General features: G+C 47.2%; 1 protein-coding gene across 1 annotated transcript; it reads left to right on the forward strand.

The window, feature by feature from the left end:
- The first annotated feature begins 730 nt into the window (after window positions 1–730).
- Window positions 731–13,187, forward strand: LOC146206845 (uncharacterized). Its single transcript, XM_084575798.1, has 2 exons — window positions 731–1,601; window positions 13,135–13,187. The coding sequence occupies exons 1-2, from the start codon at window positions 731–733 to the stop codon at window positions 13,185–13,187; spliced, it is 924 nt and encodes a 307-aa protein (XP_084431924.1).
- Window positions 13,188–21,360: the final 8,173 nt, after the last annotated feature.

Genomic DNA, 21,360 nt, shown 5'->3' on the forward strand with positions numbered 1-21,360 from the left:
ATCGCATTCACAAGCAGGTAAGGTCCGTTAGACTGCACCTACTAGAGTGACAGTTACTTAATTAGTTCTTTCACTGTTGAGCAGAAACTAACAAACGCGAAAATGTTTCTACAATAAGACGTCATTCGCAAACGCCAAAGAAATTCCGACGCGCCACTTTTGTCGAGGATAACGCCAATTTCCAGTTTCTTTATTCAAAGAAGCCTCACCAGCAGATAATAGCAACGCAGGTGGTTAAAATAAAGATTTAGTATTTTAATAGCCCATGCTTTCACGAGCCTAGTTTGTTATTATATGCAGAAAAAGCATGCCCAATTTTCTGGGAGCCATTTTATTTGTGAGGAAGCTGTGTGACATTATAAGATGCTGTTACGCACATGCTGAGAATGCTCTAAGCTTCCGATGAGTAACAAAATTTTGCTTGTGACGTTTACCCTGCGCTTACAACAGTAACTAAGACTTCCATAAATATTGAGTGAATATGAATATAAAAAGCTGCAGCTGGAGTTATATGTGAATTGTTGTGGTGCATTTACACGATAAGGGATACAATAGTCTTTCCCAGATTCCTTTGGCTTCAATCCGGCTGCAGCAAATCTTTTGAAGCGGGCTAGCTGGCGTGATTCCGTTCTCTCAACGGTAGGGTCCTCTGAGCAGCGTCACCTGGCGACAGATAGCGGAAATAGTGTAAACATGAATAAGAGCGCATTTGAAGCGGTTGCGTTTCTCGATGTTCTCCACTCAAAGGCTTCAATCGGCCTCTGGCCGAGGTACTGCTCAGGCTAATGCCAGCAGTAATGAATACCGGATTGTTTTGCCACGTCTCCGAACTGGTAAGCTGGTCGCTGATTCCGTTTTCTTGCATGCGGACCTTGCCGGACGCCCGTACCGGGCACAAGACTTCAGAGACTCCCTTCGGAATGTTGTGGACCTCAAGAAAATTAGTTCAATTGGCCAATTTCAAATGTCCCATGTATGGATGGTCACCTGCAAATCGGCACAATCGAAAGAGAAATTGGTGGCTTGCGGTGATCTCGTTGTTAAGGGCCGCCGTTGTGTCGTCGTGGACCCAGAACCAAAAGTGGTGAAATTGAAGCTTCTGTGGCTTCCCGAACGAGACGCCTTCATACGTGAGGCACTACAGGCCTACGGGAAGGTGACTTCGATTTCGACAGAAAATTGGAAAGTGGCGGAAATGGAAGATTTGAGAACGCTGAACCGGGATGTTGTGTCTCTTGCTGAAGGAGTCGGCGTTGGCGACGTCCCACATGTACTGACTATTTGTGGTATACCGAGCCTTGTTTTAATACCAGGCAGGCCACCGCTATGCCTCCGATGCAACCGTGTTGGCCACATTCGTAGGCACTGCCGTACGCCGCGTTGTGACGACTGCCGGCGCTTCGGTCACACCGCAGAAGAGTGCGTCGTTACCTATGCGGACAAGCTGCGGCACCGTGTGCGACCACCGGACGACGCTCTACAAGAGCATATTATGGACGCCACAGAAGTGCTTGACGCGGCTGGTGTCCTTTCAGCTGCTACTGTGGACACGGCTACCACAGCTAATATAACGGTTGTTCCTCAAGGTGACTCCAAGGAAAGTGAGACGCTGCTTCGATATGAGACGCCGAATCCGGCACATGACAGGGAGCCTGCCACCTGTTCTAATCCTGCCAAAGATACCGCCCCGGTTACTCCAGCCACAGAGGTCAACGCCGAGGAAGAGCTTGCAGGTCAGGCCACTCTACCTGCAGCTGAGGCCATCCATCCTGTGGAAGAGCATCTTCGTAAGCGCCGGGGAAAATGCGCATCTGACTCGAGTGAAGATGATCTGGTAAGCGTGAAGCATCGCCGCCGCCGGCGAACGTCGAAACACAATGGGAAGTGCCAACGTTCGCGTTCCCGCAGTCGTGGTGGAGGTCCGGAGTCGACGTCGCCGTCTCCGGAGAGACAAATGGAAGCCTAGTTAGCACTTGTGTGGTCACCATGGCGATCCCTGAGGAGCTAGTGTTTGCAACGCTGAATGTGAGAGGCCTTAGGTCTCATCAGAAGCAGGTGCAACTTTGTCGACTTTTCAGCAGCAGGCGGCTGGATTTTGTCGCCGTCCAGGAAACGAAGATTGAGAGTAAGCAGAATACAGAGAGGGCACTAGGACCCTTTTTGCCTGATTACAATATTATTGTGACGCATGCTATTGGTTTTTCGGCGGGTTGCTTTTTGTTTCTGCGAAAGGCTCTCCCTTACTGTGCGTTATCTTACTATACTGACTCTGATGGGTGGCTAATAAGCTGTGATTTTTCGCTCCACGGGAAGCCATGGAGACTTATCAATATTTATGCGTTTAATAGTGCAGCTGAGCGTGTTGATATGTTTGAAGCCATTGGTAACCTCTTAAATTGTGATAAGAATGTTGTGCTAATGAGAGACTTTAATTGTGTATGTTACCTGAATGATCGTGCTGGGCTATTGTACACAGAGACAGAAGTGGTGAAATGTTGTCGCGTGTTATAGATGACTCAGGACTCATTGATATAGGGGCCTCATGTCATGCAACTACACGATTCACGCATATCCAGTGGAGGTCCCACGCGCGCCTAGACAAGATTTATGTTTCTTCCACGCTGATTTACCGTGATTTGTTGTGTGAAACTGTACCGGTTTCCTTTTCAGATCATTGTATAGTGGTTGCTCGGCTCGGAAGAACTTACTGTTCAAAATTTAGGCGGCAATGGGAGCTTTGGAAGCTAAATTCTTCACTTGTAAATGATCAGGAGTTTGCCTTTCGGATACGCTCCCAGCTACAAGTGTGTTTGACAGGTGCCATGCCAATATTTGCTGCATGGGAGATGTTTAAACAGGAGGTGCGAGCGATAGCTATTGAAATTGGGTCTGTTAGGTCATTTTACAGGAAATTTCAAGAGAGGACATTGCATAAGAGTTTGTATAACCTTTATGAATTAGAATTTGAGGCACCTGGAGTATATTTAGACGAAATGACTAGGGTAAAGTGTGACTTACAGAACAGGACGCTGAAAGATACAGGGGTGCCCGAGTTCGATATCGTACAAATCGTGCTTTGCACTCTGAAACCCCTAAGCGACAAGCTATACTTGATGAGCACCGTAATGCTACTGCCAAATTGATACCGGGAATGATGTCCAATGGCACCCTAGTAACGAAAACGTGTGACATCATCTCTGTGTTTGTGAGCTATGACACGACACTTTTCAGTGACGCTTCTGCTACTTCTAATTCGAATCTACTAGCTAGCATTAAAACTCTTATAACGCCTTTATCAGATGGAGACTGTGCTCTTATCAATGGTCCTTTCACGTTGGAAGAAATAGAACACGCAATTGACCAATTACCCCTCTCTAAAACACCTGGCCCTGATGGCATATCGTGCGAGTTTTAGAAAACTTTTAAACCTTTGCTGAGTCCTGTCTCGCTGCAGATCTTAGCTTTAGTTTTGATGTGGGGGTCCTTCCTCAGTCGTTTACTAGGAATCACACAGTCCTAATTCCAAAGAGTACGGATAAAGAAAAATTGCTCTCAGTAGTTGGCTACAGGCCAATCGCGTTGGCAAATATGAACTACAAAATTTTTGCGAACTTACTATCAAGTCGTTTACAATGTGCCATGACGGTTCTCATTGGCCCTGATCAGACGTGTGGCTTGAGGGGACGCTCCATACAAAATAACATACATACCGCACGTACAATTCTCGAATCTTGCTCTGGCTCTTATGAGCAGCTTGCTCTACTCCAGATTGACCTTGCGAAGGCATTTGATCGTGTCCGGCATTCGTTTCTATTTTCTCTTCTCGAGCGGGCAAATGTTGGATCAACTGTACTAAAGGGGTGCAACTTTGTTACGACAACTGTTTCACTAGCTTGATTGTTAACGGTCACCTTTCAGAGCCTGTGCCAATTCGATCATCCGTGAAGCAGGGCTGTCGTATGTCACCGCTACTCTTTGCCCTCTACCTAGAGCCACTTTGTTTACGTGTACTGCAAAACCACAGTATCCGTGGTTATGTTACCTTCAGTAATGAAGTCAAAGTGCTTGCGTACGCCGACGATTTGGCATTTTTCTGCGCAGACAAACCCAGCATTGACAAAATTATAACTACCATTGAGCAGTTTGGCATTGTATCTGGCGCTCAAATGAATGTCTAAAAATTCGGGTCTGTGGTTTGGTTCATGGGGAGCAATGCCGACTCATTATGCTGGAATTGAATGGTCTCGTGTTCCCCCTAAACACCTTGGAGTTCCCCTTCATGCATTCAAGTTTAGTGGGCGTTACCGGAAAGAGCGGGTCACAGCACTCAAAAGCTATGCTCGGACTTTTGTTCCGCACCGCCTATCAATTTTTGGCCGAGCACAGGCATGTAACATGTTTCTGGCTCCAAAACTTTATTATGTTTTACAGGTGCTCCATTGCGCGAGAAATTAAATCCAAAGTTTTCACCGAACGTTTGCGACGTTCATATGGTCGGCCAATTTTGAGCCTATGCGGTGCGATAACTTATTCAGGCCTGTTTCTGCTGGCTGACTAGGTTTGACACATCTCTATGTCAGACAGTTAGTTGCTCGTTTCTTCTTTTTCCGTAATAGCTCCCATCCAATTACCAGAGAATCCCGGCAAACTAACCTAGTGAACCTTCTTCCAAACTTAGTGGTCTCTTCCAATTTTAGCGATCGGCCCTTATTATTTGGTTTTATGAAAGAAGTTTGCGATTCAGTGCGTTTTCTGGCAGTTCGCTTCTCTTATGAGTACTTATTCTCTGTTTCACGGAAAAATTTATACCAAGATTTGATATTGTCACGATGTTGGTCACTGGGGCTAGCTTAACTGAGCCGGTACAGGCGAAATTCCACGGTCCGAATTTTAGGTACCTCCTGCAAGTGCGGAGCCGATTCACTTCGTCTTTCTTTCCGAGCGCCCCCTGACATTCCTCCCTCCTTAAGCGTGACGCACACGGCACACGTGCACACAGGTGGACATACGTAAACGAAGAAAAAAAGTTTTCAGATGCCGTTTTTCAGTTACCGCGAAAAATACGGCTTCATGCGTAAGACATGAACTGTCTCTGGACGAGGTAGCCGACGGCCTCTCTGCTCTGAGCCATCTGGGAGAACCTCATAGTTAACGTCACTGAGGCGCCGCAAGATTTTATATGGTCCGAAGTAACGGCAAATCAGCTTTTCTGATAGGCCACGGCGTCGAACAGGAGTCCACACCCACACCTGGTCCCTGGTGTTGTAGGAAGCTTGCTTGTGGCGGAGGTTGTACCGGCGTGAATCCTTGTCTTGTTGCTGGGCGATGTGGACGCGTGCTAGTTGGCGTGTTTGCTCAGCATCTTGGGCAAAGTGCTCGGCGTTGGTAGAAAGCTCGCTATCTGTTTCGCAAGGGAGCATTGCGTCCAGCATCGTCCGAACCTCCCTGCCGTAAACGAGGCGAAACGGCGTGAAGGGTGTCGTCTCTTGGACTGCCGTATTGTACGCGAATGTCACATGTGGTAGGATAGCATCCCAAGTCTTATGCTGGGCGTCAACATACATCGCCAGCATGTCCGCGATGTTCTTATTAAGCATTTCCGTCAGCCCGTTTGTCTGCGGATGGTAAGCAGTAGCTTTTCGATGCGCCGTACCGCTGAGATGAAAAACTTCGTTCATCACTTGTGAAGTAAAGGCAGTCCCTCTGTCAGTAATAATACAGGTCGGAGCACCGTGCCGCAGCATGATCTGGTGTACAAAGAAATGGGCAACTTCAGATGCTGTACCACTAGGTAACGCTTTGTTCTCGGCATATCGAGTCAGATAGTCTGTGGCGATGATTATCCAGCGGTTACCACCGGAGGATCGAGGGAAAGGACCGAGAAGGTCCATGCCGACTTGATCAAACGGTGCGCGTGGTGGTATTATTAGCACGAGGAGGCCTGCAGGCTTTGATTGCGGAACCTTCCGACGCTGATATTGCCGACAGCTCTTGACATAGCACTTAACAACAGTGGCAAAATTGGGCCAGTAGAATGTCTGTCGTATTCTAGCAAGTGTGCGAGAATAGCTCAAGTGGCCAGAAGTTGGTTTATCGTGGCACGCGGAAAGGATTTCCTCTCGCAGAGCTGCGGGTACCACGAGGAGGTAGCTTTTCGACTCGGATCTAGAGTTGTGCTTATAGAGCACACCACTTCTCAGGCAGAAAGTTGAGAAGGTCCGAGAAAAGCACTTAGGTATTGTGGCTGGCTGACCTTCTAAATAATCGATCAGGGCTCGTAACTCTGCATCAGCACGCTGCTGATGAGACATTTCTGAAGCATCAACAGCCCCGAGAAAACTGCCAGATCCACCCGTGTGTGGTGAAGCGAGCTCGAGGGGCGCACGAGAGAGCGCGTCGGCATCTTCATGCTTATGTCCGGACTTGTAGACTATAGTGAGGTCGAACTCCTGTCGGCAAAGGCTCCATCGTGCCAGGCGGCCGCATGGGTCACGCAGGTCGGCCAGCCAACACAAGGAATGGTGGTCAGTGACCACTTTAAATGGGCGACCATAAAGGTAGGGGTGAAATTTTGCAGCAGCCCAAATAATGGCGAGGCATTCCTTCTCAGTAGTTGAATAGTTCATCTCGGCGCGGGATAAAGTACGGCTGGCATAGGCGACGACTCGTTCCACACCTTCTTGACGTTGCACGAGAACCGCCCCAAGGCCAATGTTACTGGCGTCGTGTGGTTTTCTGTCTCACCGTGCTCATCGAAATGGGATAGAACAGGCGGCGATTGGAGACGGAGACGCAGCTCGGCAAAAGCTGCTTCTTGCTCGTGACTCCAAACAAAAGGGGTGTCCCCCGGGTGAGCCGAGTCAGCGGTTCAGCAAGATCAGCGAAGTTATCGATAAAACGCCGGTAATAACTGCACAAGCCGAGAAATCTGCGAACAGCTTTCTTGTCACGTGGAATCGGAAATTCCGCAACAGCAGTAAGCTTGTCAGGGTCGGGCTTCACGCTGGCAGCGCTTACGACATGACCGAGGAATTTAAGCTCTCGGTAGCCAAAGTGACATTTCTGTAGCTTAAGTGTCAAGTTAGCGGATCGAAGGGCTTCGAGTACTGACCGCAGGCGCTTAAGATGTGCAAAAGATTCTGCGACAGACCACCACATCATCTAAGTAGACTAGGCAACACTGCCATTTAAGCCCGGCGAGGACAGTGTCCATCATCCGCTGAAATGTGGCCGGCGAGGAACAAAGTCCGAAAGGTATAGAACTTTAAATTTGTTAAGGCCGTCAGGTGTGACAAAGGCCATCTTCTCACGATCTCGCTCATCTACCTCAATCTGCCAGTAGCCACGTTTTAGATCGATGGACGAAAAGTACTTCGCACGCCGAATGCGGTCGAGAGAGTCGTCAATCCGCTGCAAAGGGTAAACATCCTTCTTGGTTACGGCGTTCAGCTTGCGGTAATCGACGCAAAAACGTAACGTGCCGTCTTTCTTTTTAACTAGAATGACAGGGGAGGACCATGGGCTATTTGAAGGCTGGATAACATCATCTTCGAGCATTTGTTTAACTTGTGCGCTCGGTCGAAGAGACGCGGTAGAGGTGCTGGTGGATTGGGCGCACATCATCGAACGTCACGATGTGGTGCTTGGCAATGGGAGTCTGATGCACTTTTGAAGATGATGCAAAACACTCTCTGAATTCGAGTAACAATGAAAACAGCTGTTCACGCTGGCTCACCGATAGCTCTGAGCTAATATCGAGGTTGTCGAGGGATGTGGGTGGTGGCACGGTTTCTGCGGACAAGCACTCGGAGACTTCAGATATGCGTTCCGCGAAAGCTATGGAAGTGTTCCGAAAAAGGTGTCGATACTCGTGCGAAAAATTGGTAACAAGTACCTTGGACTGACCACAGTTAAGATGGATCAAACTGCGAGCCACGCAGACTCCCTGCGTCAACAGTAACGAGAGGTTAGTTTCGGCTATTGCGTCACCATCGTGAAGTGCATTGCGTTTGACATTAACGAAGGTGCTGGTTCGGGGTGGCAGCGTGACACTGTCCGCCGCCATCCCATGGTCCGAATTCCACGGTCCGATTTCTAGGTATCTCCTGCAAGTGCGGAGCCAATTCACTTCGTCTTTAGCTCCGAGCGCCACTTCAACGTGGTTGACGACTGGGCACGTTGGTATGGGTTCATACTTAACCAGCCAAAAGACGAGACACAGCAAAGAGAAGGACAGGACAAGGCTGTCCTTGTCCTGTCCTCCTCTTTGCTGTGTCTCGTCTTTTGGCTGGTTAAGTATGAAGCCACTTCAACGTCTTTCGCTCCTAGCGCCCCCTGGCAATATCTATGTTGTTCCCGCCTCCCTTATATCGTTCACTATATTCTAATTATATGGGGCATGATGTGTTAAAGGGGTGCGCAAAATGCCGATCTCGCCTTCTACTAAAACGTTTTTCGTTAAACTTCATGCCGAGGTTTTGCCTGTTAAAGTGTGGCTTCAGACAAAAATATTTTCGTTTCTTCTGTTAATTGCCGGTTATGTGACACACCTGAAACCATCGAACACTGTTTTATTGCCTGCAAAGATGCAATATTATTTTGGGACGTTCTGCAAAGAACATTGAAGAAAGACTTTATTTTGAATTCCCACAGTGTGCGTTACTTGATAACCACCGAACATGACCACGAACCCTTTGACATAATTTTCCTCCTTGGACTGCACAGCCTGTATAAAACGCGAATGTTGGATCGGAATGCTGAACGTCTAGTCTCCCCCGCTACTCATTTCAACCAGATGGTATACCAGCTTAGAGACACTTACGAAGATAATGACTATCAACCGGACTGGCTGCCATTGTTGATGTGTTGTCTTTAATTGCCACTGTTTTAGTGAAGTTTTGCTAAGTCGTATTCTAGTTGTGTGGTGCTGTGTTGTATGTTCCAATTGGACTTTTCGCCTACAGGCTGATTACTCTGTAAATAATGTATATTACTGTATGCTGAATTTAAAAGCATGTAATAAATACCATGCTGAAGAAAAAGCCTCAGTGGCGCATTCGATTTACATTATTTACCTAAGCACTTAGCGAATAAAATATATTGTTACGGACGACAAGGAGGAAAAAGCGGGCAGTGGCGCGGGCAGGAGCGCTCGCGCTAGGCCCGCGAACGTTCATTAAACGTCATCTACCATCGCCATCGGTCATGTTCTGTCTCCTGTCTTCATCGGCTTACCGCTTCGTAACATTTGGTGGAGGTGCGGGTTACGACATCCCCATCCTCGCCTTGGAGCATCGAGGCCATCTTCAAGCCGGGACCATCACCGAGGGCCCAGGGACATCGCCGAGCAGCTTCGCCCCAGCCCTTCAAGCCCAGACCTGAATAACTACCACCGCCCAGCCCCCAGCCCGGACCTGAAGACAAGGAGGACATACCGATCAGAACCGAGATGAAGGACCCGAAAGACCCGAAGGACCCGAAGGAACCGATGGACACGAACACGCAACCCCCGCCCAAGCTGCCCGACGTGACCTCGAGCCACCGGTCCCGTGGACTCTGGTGACGGATGGTTGACAGCTCCAAGGGAGGCGGATCACCCACGCATATCATACATCGTACCGGCAAGCCGTTCTATTCTTCCTTCCTCCTCTTCTTCTTCAAGCATCCAGACACGCCCATCATCATGCCATAAAATCATTAACATCGCTAAACTTCCTCGTCCACGATCGGGACGATCGCTCGGTGGCCCCGGGTCATGTTACGGACGACAAGGAGGAAAAAGCGGGCAGTGGCGCAGGCAGGAGCGCTCGCGCTAGTCCCGCGAACGTTCATTAAACGTCATCTACCATCGCCATCGGTCATGTTCTGTCTCCTGTCTTCATCGGCTTACCGCTTCGTAACAATATGTTAGAATCTTGTTTTTAACTTTTTTTTCAAATTTTGTTTTCAAATTGCAACATTAACATAAGCTACCAATATCTTTCCTGGGGGTTGTTCCCCTTTAGGTTGCATCATGAGATGTTTTTATTTCTTAACAGACACAAAACCAGCCGTGAACACAGCCACGAGACAACAGCATGACAACGCTAACACTATTTCATTATTTTCACCGTAATCATTTTCTGCCTTTAGTGAGTGTATGTTACCGTTAGGTTGCGTTCAGACACACCTCTCGGCAACAATCGCCGTTTAACCCGCTCAGAGGCAACCAGTGACGAGAAAGAAGTTGCGGGACCCTACCGTTGAGGAGACGGAATTACGCGGCTAGCTGCGGGGTGTTTCGTGTACGCTGCAGTTTGACCTTCAGCCGCGTGCCTCGCCTGCTCGCCGCCCGGTTCTTCTTCGCACGTGTGGGGCATGACGTGGGTGGCGCTCAATTCTTCTTCTACATTGCACACCTGCGTTTACTTCTTCACACACTTGGCAAACTTTATTCGTACATAGCGCCGCTCTACACTGATGCAGCTACATATGTGAGGTCTGTGTGACCGTTTTCAATAAAGAGCACTTGGGTTTTAAATTTAAAGGCGCCAAAACACACAAGAGAGAAAGTGGCGCTCTTTCCTTCTTTTCTTGTGTGTGTGTGCATGTGTCTGTGTGTGTACGTGCGTACGTGTGTGTGTGTGTGTGTGTGTGTGTGTGTACGTGTGCGTGTGTGTGTGGGGGGGGGGGATTGGCGTTTTTAAATTTAAAATGGAGTTCACTTGTGTGTCGTGGTCAATCCTGGGTCCAGAATAGAATGCTGCACTTCACTGCGGCCATTGTGGCTTGGCGTGCAAGGAATCGTTGCGCTTCTTTGCTGGCCAGCAAGTGCTCCCACTGCGTCGGACTCGGGTTTTCTAAGATGGGATCTAAGTCTGCAGCCTCTGAACAGGTCCATGTGACATGGTCTAGTGACGGATTACCGTGACACCACGGGCATTCGTCTACATATTGCGTAAGGAAAATCTTGAGTAATTTGTGTAAGTGTGAATAGGTACCGGTTTAATCTGCGCCAATCAACTGCCTCCATTTGGGAGAGCCTTTTTGTTGGCCGGGTAGCTTTCCTCCACTATATCTGATTGAGGATAATAGGGCCAAAGTCCGCTCGGTCGACGTACCCTGTTATGTTAGGATACAATTGGCGATTCCAGCAGGCGTGTTTGCAGTCTCTGTTTCATTGCCAGAGAGACACCGATCTGCCTATATGTGCTCTTTATCGTTGCGCTGCTTATTTCATCCCTTATCACGATGCTGGTATCGATACTTTGCTGCGTTCATGTACAGATATGCTGGGATTGTCGATGAATTACCTGCGGAGCGCTCGGACTGTGGCTCGCCTTCTGTCATAGTGCATAATAGGGTCCACGTGTCTGGGTATGGATCGTACCCCTATGTTGTTCCTGTTTTGATCCTTAATCTGTTCTTTGTCTTTTTGTGTGGCTATGGATATAACTAATTTCTGTGTCAGGTGCCTTCCCGTTCTTGTTTTCGTGAGGTTGTCTATTTGCCCTCTACATTGCGCTTCTCGTAGTTCATCGAAGCTGTTTGATACACCCAGTGCCATTAATATTTCGGTCAACATTGGTAAGTCTTAGCGCTTTTTGTAAGCTTTGCGTAGTATGATGTCAATTTGTAGGGCCTCTTCCTTGTTTAGTTAGTGGTAAGGAAGGTTGTACGTTGCCCTGCTCGTGGCGAGGCTGTTTATGACTAAGTGTTTCGCCTTCTCTCATGCCCTTCTTTTTGCTGCTTCGCACAATTCTGGTGACTTTATCTTTGTTTATTTAGCTATAAACACTGCAATACCATGAGGGATTTTAGCAGGGTGGGATACATCATTAATGCATATTATTATGGGCAACAAAGACAAGAATACAATGTTCATTAAAAGGCAAAAAAAAAGTCATGGCAAATATTTTAAGTGTAATAATAACAAAAATTCTAGAGTTCACTATGGTCCACTAAAGTGCGAGAAGGTGAAAGCCATTATAGCGCGATGGATCGTAGCCCTCGAATACAGCACCTCTATCTCCTTCTCTTTCACTTCCACCGTCCTCCCATCCTTCACGGAGTGGTACATGTGTCCACTGAGAATTGTGACAGATACTGCGCCTTTCCTATACTGTAAATCAATTTAAAAATGCCATTGATGTTGCACGGTTCAGGTGTCCACGGAGCAAGCGTGACAGATACTGCGCCTTTCCCTTGTCGAGGAAGCGTCTTGATCCGACGCCCGGCGGGACCAGTTTCGTCTATGCATGAATCGGCCCTGGGGACGTCGTGACCACTCGTGACGGTACATGGCGCACCCCTTGTCGAACACAACTGGCATTCCTGTGAATACATCAAACTTCACCGGTGTTCTATAATTCGTTTACTGGAAATTTAATGCGCAGTACCTGTCACTCGTGGAATCACGCTATCCTCACGGTAGACAAGGTGAATTATGATGAACCATCCGGGGAGCGGCGCAGTTGGTAAAGCGCTCGACTGAGGATCCAAGGGATGAAGGTTAGATTCCCGATGAAGACAAGGTTTATCTCCTTAGAAAGTGTGACACCCTCTCCTGCTGACAACGATGAGGAAAACAAGGCTTTCGCTTTAAAACGCTACAGATTGAGGCGGAGCAAAACAAATTTACAGATGGCAGGGAAACAGTATCGTTGTCTAGTTTATTCCATTCAGCAGTAGTCGTTCGAAAGAAAAATATTTCAAACAGGTATTGCGAGTGGAATCAGGAGCTATTGTTAGGGAGTGTCTTTGTCTTGTGGCATATCCTGTAGAAAAAAAAATTATATGTGAAACATGTACTTTATATTCACCTTTTATTACCTGAAATAAACATTTGAGGCGCAGTGCTTTGTTGTTTTTGATAAGGGTAGGAAGTTTAGCCTTTGCTAAAGTGTTGTCATTGAGGTGCGCCCAAAGCTTTTTAGAAAAAACGAACTGCCGTTTTCTGCCAATTTTCAATCAGATGGATATGTTTTTGAGTATGGGGATACCAGATAATAGAGGCGCAATCTATTCTTGGAAGTATAATGGTTTTATAGGCCAGCAACCGAACAACTGGTGTGGATAGTTTTAATGCTCGTCTTAGAAAAAAAAGAACGCTTTTGATTTGCATTACTTGTTACATATTTAATATGTTTTTTCCAGCTCAGATCCTTCGAAATCCAGAGACAGAGGTGCTTAAAGTGCTCAACTTCTGATAGAAAAACATTCCGAGCGGAATACCTGAAATGAAGAGGGTTCTTTTTGTGAGTTACTGTTATAAATACAGTTTTCTCAAAATTAACCTCCATTTGCAGTTCTTCAAACCAAGACACTGCTCTTTGAAATGCCTTATTAAGCAGTAATTAAGCCTTAGCGCTGTTAATTTCAGAATAGATGAGGCAGTCGTCGAAGTACAGGTTAATCTTAACATTACTGTTATTTGTAATATCATGAATAAAAAGCAAAAATAAAAGAGGTCCGATAACAGAGCCTTTCGGCAAGTCAGAGCCACCTGAAAGCTTTGAAGAACTGCGATCCTTGAAAGAAACATACTGTTCTCTGTTCGAAAGATAGCAAGAAATTCAATTGATGAGCTTCGTGTTTCCTAATATTTTATCTAACTTAAAGAATAATCTTTTACGTGAAGCTTAATCAAAAGCTTTTGCGAAGTTCATAAATATTGCATCGATTTGTTTACCTGAATTGATTGAAGCTGCGAAGTTATGTATGATAACGGCTGACTGTGTGGAGGTGGAGAAACCTTCTCTGAAACCGCGTTGAGTACTCGATAGAATGATGTACCTGTCAAGAAATTCAGAGATAAGTTTGTGTATTACACTGCCACGTAGTGGTGACAAGGCCGTAGACACCAAAAGAAGACACAGGCTTGATGGTACTGAAATTAACATTTTATTGGGCTGACTTGGGCCGGAAAAAGAACTAAGCAACTCGGCGGCGGCGATAGCAACAAACACGCTCGTCGATCGTCGAACAAAGAATGCCCGTCACACTCGTCAACACTCAATTTAAAGGCTGCTCACAACAATCTAGATAACGTCACAAACTGCTACTAGCACAACCTGGAACATTGTAGAAACATACACAAGTGATCGGAATCTTTGAGACAGATCTCGGCGCATCGTTCGCGACAAAGAAAATGATAACGCGTCGTATCGCGACCACGAGCATGAACAAACACGGGATACAAAATTGTTACGCATGCCAGAACCACAGCGATAAGGCCGCATGCCGGCGGCTGTTAAAAAACAACAAATACAGTTTTGAAGGTTTCACGGCACTACTCCCCCCTTAAAAAACATCGCTTCGATGTTCCAAAATAAACAAAGCAACCTAAATAGAAATATTACAAAGTTTAAACACCGCGAATTCTTTAACGCGCGTAATAAGGCTTCAGACGAACAACATGTACGATTTCTGGGCGCGCGCGTCGCCGTTATGATGCTGACGTTCCGTCGGGAATGACTTCATAGTCCAGTGGTCCGACGCGGCGAAGGATTTTGTATGGCCCAAAGTATCGACGCACAGCTTTTCACTTAGTCCACGGGGGCGAATTGGTGTCCAAACCCACATTTGGTCTCCTGGATTGTACTCTGCGTGGCGTCGTCGTAAGTTGTATCGTCGGGTGTCTGTGCACTGTTGGTCTTTAATACGCAGCCGTGTGAGTCGTCGGGCTTCCTCTGCACGCTGCAGGTAGCCGGCGACGTCAAAGTTTTCCTCGTTGGTTACGAGCGGCAGCATTGCGTCGAGCGTCGTCGTGGGCTCCCTGCCGTACACAAGCTTGAACGGGATCGCTCTGGTCGTCTCCTGGACTGCCGTGTTATACGCGGAGATCACGTACGGCAAGATGGCCTCCCAGGTCTTGTGTTCAGCGTCGACATACATGGCGATCATGTCCACGATCGTTTTGTTTAGGCGCTCCATAAGGCCATTGGTCTGGGGATGGTATACAATTGTTCGTCGATGACTTGCGTGACTGTAATCCAACTCTGCCGTAAACGCCGTTCATCATCATCATCAAAACGTTTTATTTCCACCGAAATGAGACTCCTTTTTGCACCCCCTGGCAAGCAGGACTAAGGGAGCCCTACTCAGGAGCCTCGCAAACTAAGGTCTATTGAAGACACATTGTTGCTTTACGGCCTCCGCCGCAAGGCGGACGGCTTGTTGCTGTTGAGCGTGGTTCTCGCTCCGCAGCAAGGTCTCCAAGGCTTCTCTATCTATATTTTGCTCGGTGCCCGGGCTGCCAAAACATTCCCAAATTACGTGTTCTAGAGTGCCCCTCTCCCCGCATGTTATGCAATAATGGTCTTTCTCATCTTTAGAAATTGTCACGTATACCCAGAAGGGGCTTATATGATTTCCCCCTTGTAATCGCCGTTTTGAAAGGCAATTGACAAGAATTGCTAAGGCCGGTTATCGAGAGTCGGCTATTAATGAAACTAGTTTCCGGTTACTGAAGAGCCTCAAAAGAACGCTCAGACAGAAATCCCTGCCCAGCATGGGTGAGAAGAAGAGGAAGGTTGCGGTGGTACCGCATGTGCACAGAATTTCATATGGCCTCAAAACCTTTGGCAAGAGGTATGGTGTTAATGTCGCATTGACCGCCCCGTTCAAGATGAAAAGGATTTGCCCGGCTATTCAAAGGGAAAGAGAATCGAAGAAGCAAGAATGTGAGATGAAGCATAAAGACCCATTGGTTATATACAAGACTGGTGTTGTGTACAGGTTTCCACTCTCTTGTGGAGCCTGCTATATAGGACAAACAGGACGCTGTATTACCATGAGACTACTGGAACACCGGAACAACTTGGAAAGTGGCAAGGACAAAACATTTCTGGTCTCACATTGCCATTGCTGTGAAACAATGAAGAAGGAGAAGAAGTGTATTCCCATGTTTGACCAGGTTAGGATTTTGTATCGCCACAAAGAAAAGTTGACGAGAGAGATAGTTGAAGCATATTTTATTTCAAGGGAAAATAAGTGTGTCAGCAAGACTCCTTTTGCTCTTTCAAGCAAAGAGATTTCTTTTTTGAGTGACTTTTTGTATAGCAGGTGAACCCAGGCGTTGTTTGGTGTGATTGCTTCGTTTTCGTCATATTTGTTTTTATCTGGGCCTCGGAGTAAAGGCTTAGGCTGAGTTGTGAGTCAGCGCTTGTACTGTGGCTTCCTTTTACCTTGTCCAGCGTCTTCCTGTTCGCGCTTTTTAAATTACAAAGCTCTTCTGGGGTGCCGTGTCGCAAGAGAATTTTCTCAACAAAAAATTTGTCAACTTCTGCCGCAGTACCATTGGGCAATACTTTTGCTTCGGATTAACGGGCAAGGTAGTCAGTGGCCACCATGATCCACTTGTTACCCATATTGGAGGAAGAAGAAAAAGTGGAAGTTTCCGAACGTCTGAAGCTAGCGCTCTTTCACTTTTCTGGATTTTTTATAGCTGTGAGCTATTTGTGATCTCGTCATCCTTCGGGATGGCGGGCGCACGACCCCTGCGCCCACCCGCCACCGTCGGACAGCCTGCGGCATACTCGACGGGTCACCTCAACGTCGCGGACGTGGAGCTTCCAAACTCGGCGGATGACTCCACAGTGACTGAGATGGACTCTGGCTGCAGCTACACGCCTGTACAGTCGCGCCGCCTGAAAAGGAAACTGCGCCGAACAACAACAGCGAGTGAGTCACAAAAGAAGAATGCTGATAATACAATGATCTCTTCCGTGGCCTTCGTACCAACAACGACGACGGCAAATCTGAATGGTATAAACAGACAGCACCCGACCCAGTTTTTCGACCAGCTGGTTCCTGGTGAAGTTGACGAGTTCAGAATTAATCCCTGGAAGAATGTCCTCACCGTGGATGTCAAATCCCAGGCTACAGTGGACAAGCTGAAAGGAATTGGTGCGCTTGGCAACATGCCGGTCCGTTCCTTTCTTGCACATGGCAAAAAGACTACAGCAGGTGTAATCACGGACGTTGATCACGAGATAAACGAAAGCGATCTCGGCGCGCTGATCAAATTTACGGCACGCATTGTGGATGTTCATCGTTTCGGCCGCTCGAAGTGCGTTAAATTAGTCTTTGAAACTGAATCCCTAACATCCCACGGTAAAATGGGCTATGTGAGACATCCACTTCGGCGGTACGCACCCTCATGACACATGCCAGACGGAGACTGTCAAGTGTGCTAACTGCTCGGGTTCCCATGAGCTAAAGCTAAGGACTGTCCTAAAATCGGAACGAAAGACTTATACTAAAGAAGACGGTGCGAGATAATTCGACTCATCAAGAAGCGGCTTCGTCTATTCGTCGCCGCAAGCAACGCTCCCGACGCCGACACAAGGAATCAGAAGGCAAGCCTAGCCTGGATAAGTCAATTTTACAGTTTACGTCAGCTGGGGTGCAACAACAGATTGAGGGTAATCCCGCTAAAAATACTCTGCCTGTAATGTTATAGGCAATGTCACAGACAAAGGATCAAACAGAAGCTGTTGTATTACCTGCCGCCTTTGATGTTGAGTGGCCTGCTCTACCATCAAAGGCCACCGCCAGGCCTCATCCCAGTTTGGTTGCCACACGTGCTGAAAATTCTGACAACTCCGACAGTCAGCAGGTGAAAGAAATGCTGAAACAGCTTGTTCGTTCAATGCGGGTGCTGCTCTCTAGCATCAACACGCAAACAGCAAAGTCTGCCGTTCAGTTTTTGGGCGCATTTGAGCCGCTCTTGGCGGCATTGCAATAATTCACAATGGCGCAACAAACTAACGCCACCTCTTTGACGATGCACTTGCGCCGCAGTGTAGTGATGCAATGGAATGCCCGAGGCCTGCGTGGTCGTCTGAGTGACTTCCGAAAGCGGGTACAGAAGTACCGCTTTCCTGTGATTGTGATCTGTGAGCCCAACATGCCGGCTGCTTTCCGCCTTTCTGGATATGTTCTGCTATGGTCTTGAGAAGCAGACGAAACAAGCAAATTGCTGGTGTGTGTACGCCAAGACATTGCACACGTCCGCCGTGCTCTACAACCCCACAACACGAATCACTACATCTGTTTGACATTAACCCTGAAAGGACAAGTATGTTCTGTTATTGGCGCTTATATTCCGCCTAGGGATGGCTTGGACAAGTCATATCTGTTTTCCACAGTCCAGTGTTGCGCAGCTCCTCATATTATTGTGGGTGACTTTAATGCTCCCCACCCTCAGTGGGGTAGTACCATAATGAGCAGTCGATGAACAGACCTGGCGGACTTTGTGCATATGCAAGATCTCGTCAATATAAACGACGGCTCACCGACGTTTCTACGCGGAACAACCTACAGCAGCTGCTTGGATGTGGCGTTTGTTTCCAGAAGCCTCCATCCCTCTGCTTCTTGGTGTAGTGATGTGGAAACACATGGGAGTGATCACTTACCAACGTACGTATGCATCAAGTGGTTCGCACCTGCCACTTCACCTCGTGTGCAACACACAGACTGGCCCGCCTTTAGGGCATCGGTGGAGACCTCCAGCGTCGACCTCCAGTCACCATCTCAAATAGAGGGCCTCATTACTTTCTCTCTTAGTGAGAACACTCGATATCTTTTTGTGCTGGCGTCGGTGTCCAGCATCGACGTGGAATTCGAGCGGCTTCGCGCGGTCCGTCGGCGGGCTGAAAGGAAGTACAGAATAACGAAATCCGTGCAAGATCTCGCACTTTCTCGCAAAGCTAAATGACAAGCTTTACACCACCTGGAGAGGTTAGGAAGACAACGTTGGAGGCAGTTCTGCTCATCACTGGATCCCCGTGAGCCCCTGTCGCGTATCTGGCATGTTGCGAGAAGCTTGCGCACACCTCCGCAAGAAAGGCACCCTTTTTGTGCCCTGGCCCTTTATCAACGCCGCAATGAAGTTGACGTAGCTGAAGATTTTTATAAAATGGTTGTGGGCACAAACCAGCCGCAATTACCAAGTTCAGAGGTTTTTGCGCCACCTTCGCCGAAAGATCAATACGACTTGTTCTTTACAATAGCTGTATTAAACGCCGCTCTTGCTTCTTGTCGGCATTCATCTGCACCTGGTCCTGACGGGATTACTTATTCAACCTTATCAAACGTAGGCAAGGATGGTATAGCTGCACTACTCAATTATTTCAATAATATATGGGCTTCTAGTACTGTTCCTGAACACTGGAAGATTAGCCACCTGGTTGCTCTTTTGAAGCCTGGAAAGCCCCCTCTCGAACTTACCTCATACCGGCCAGTTTCCCTGGAAAGCTGTATTGGGAAAGGTATGGAGCGAATGGTGCTGGCAAGACTAGAGGGGTTTCTAGTGAGTGTTGATCTTTATCCGAATATGATGACTGGATTCCGCCGGGGACGCTCTTCCATCGACAGCGTCATCGACCTTGTGGTGACAGTAGAACACGAACAGCGTCACCGTCGACTAGTAGCTGCTGTTTTTTTAGATATAAATGGGGCTTATAACAACGTCCTCCATGAAGCTATTCTTGATGGACTTGACGACGTGGGAGTTGGTGGGCGACTGTACTTGTGGATTGTGAGCTATCTCAGTCGTCGGTCTATTTACATGACTACGCCTGAAGGAGATACTACCCACTATCAGGTCGTTCGTGGAGTTCCACAGGGAGGCGTACTCAGCCCAACTTTATTTAACGTTGCGCTAATTGGCCTGGTGAGTGAACTGCCAACTAACATTCACATCAGTGCATATGCTGACGACATCTGCATCTGGGCTTCTGTTTCGACGCACCCGCAACTACGTGCGCAATTGCAACGAGCTGTGTCATCGACATCGATATACCTACGGCGTCAAGGTTTACTTTTAGTGGCAGAAAAGTGTACAGCTATCGCATTTACGGGAAAATGTGTCAGCCGCTACCCGATTACTCTTTTTTTATTTATTTAAGATACTGCTAATTCCTTCAGGGATTTTTACAGGAGTGAATTTGTTTTTTGTTGCAGACATGTAGTAGACAAGGCATAACATTGTGAAAAAAATATAAGAACACTGGAAAATATTCAGACAATGTGACAATGCACTGGAAAAAGGAATACAAAGAATACAAAAACGCATTAGACACCATCACCCTTTCACATTGTACATGTTCATGAGGTTGCAAATATACGGAAAGCTCCCGGAGGAAAAAAAAAGAACATTAGGTTTTGTTTTTTGACAACACACTTTTGCCAACCATTTCTAAGAATTTCTCGACTGTTGGCTGCGCAGTCACCGTACCGCCTAAGGAGTTCCACTCTCGTACAGCTCGCGGGCAAAAGGAAAAGATAAACGTGTTATTTGCACAGAAATATTCTTCTAGTGTGAGTTTATTCTTGTGGCGCGTTTCTCTGGCAGTGTTGACGGTAATGTGTCAAAACCAACTTTAAACTTGTTATGCAAGAGCATATACAGAAACTTCAGCCTGTGAAACGTCGCACGACTAGCTTGCGTATCAAGCCCTATTTCAAACAGCATCTGCGTCGGTGAGTCGTACCGACTCACCTATATCTGTTGTAGATAATGCGCACACCTTTTCGCTGGATAGCCTCAAACGCGGTTATGTGATCTTGTGTATGCGGGAACCATGCAATGTTTGCGTATTCTAGAATTGGGCGAATGATTGTTATGTAGGCCAAAAGCTTGGCTTCCTTTGTGGAATACCGCAAGGCTCGTTTCAAAAACATGAGCTTTCTCATTGCTTTATTTGCCACGTGCTCCACGTGAGCAGTCCACCCCAGGTTGGCTGAAATAATGACGCCTAATTGTATTTATGTTCGGTGACAGTCTTCTGTGTGGAGCTGCCATAGCCATAATGAAAATTCAGTTTAGATTTCTTTTTCGTTACAGTCATAGAAACTGTTTTGTCAAAGTTAAGGGCCATTTGCCATTCCGAACACCACTCAGCTATCTTTCCTATATCATTGTTTAAGATTATTTAATCTCGGCTTTTTATTTCTCTGTACAGAACGGAATCATCAGCAAATAGCCTTAGTTTAGATTTTGTCTGGTTGGCAATGTCATTAATAAAGAGAAGGAACAGAATTGGGGCTAGAACAGAGCCCTGCGGTACACCAGAAAGGACTGGGACAGTATCTGAAATGTGGTCACCGAGTTGCACAAATTGGCGACGGTCAGTTAAATAGTTGGCGATCCATTGTACTATAGGCCCATCTCCTAAAATATAATTTAGTTTCTGTAACAGTTCAGCATGGCACACTCGATCAAAGGCCTTGGAGAAGTCTAGAACCGGGCGTAGTTCCGAAACGCGCTGGAAAAATTGTTCACGAACTAAATAGAGTGTGTCATTGGGTGTTATTCCTCTTTTTCATGACCTTGTTGTATTTTGTCTTTGTATAATCTTGAACCTTTGCGTAGCC

Source organism: Amblyomma maculatum, chromosome 1, assembly GCF_055883805.1.
Source record: "Amblyomma maculatum isolate TAMU_Amacu chromosome 1, ASM5588380v1, whole genome shotgun sequence".
In the NCBI taxonomy this organism is placed as follows: Eukaryota; Metazoa; Arthropoda; class Arachnida; order Ixodida; family Ixodidae; genus Amblyomma; species Amblyomma maculatum.

Coding starts and splice junctions, on each gene's coding strand:
- LOC146206845 (XM_084575798.1), top strand. CDS start 731: ATGTTCTCCACTCAAAGGCTTCAATCGGCCTCTGGCCGAGGTACTGCT. Junction 1,602..13,134: donor TCAAGGTGACTCCAAGGAAA/GTGAGACGCTGC, acceptor TGTTTTTTCCAG/CTCAGATCCTTCGAAATCCA.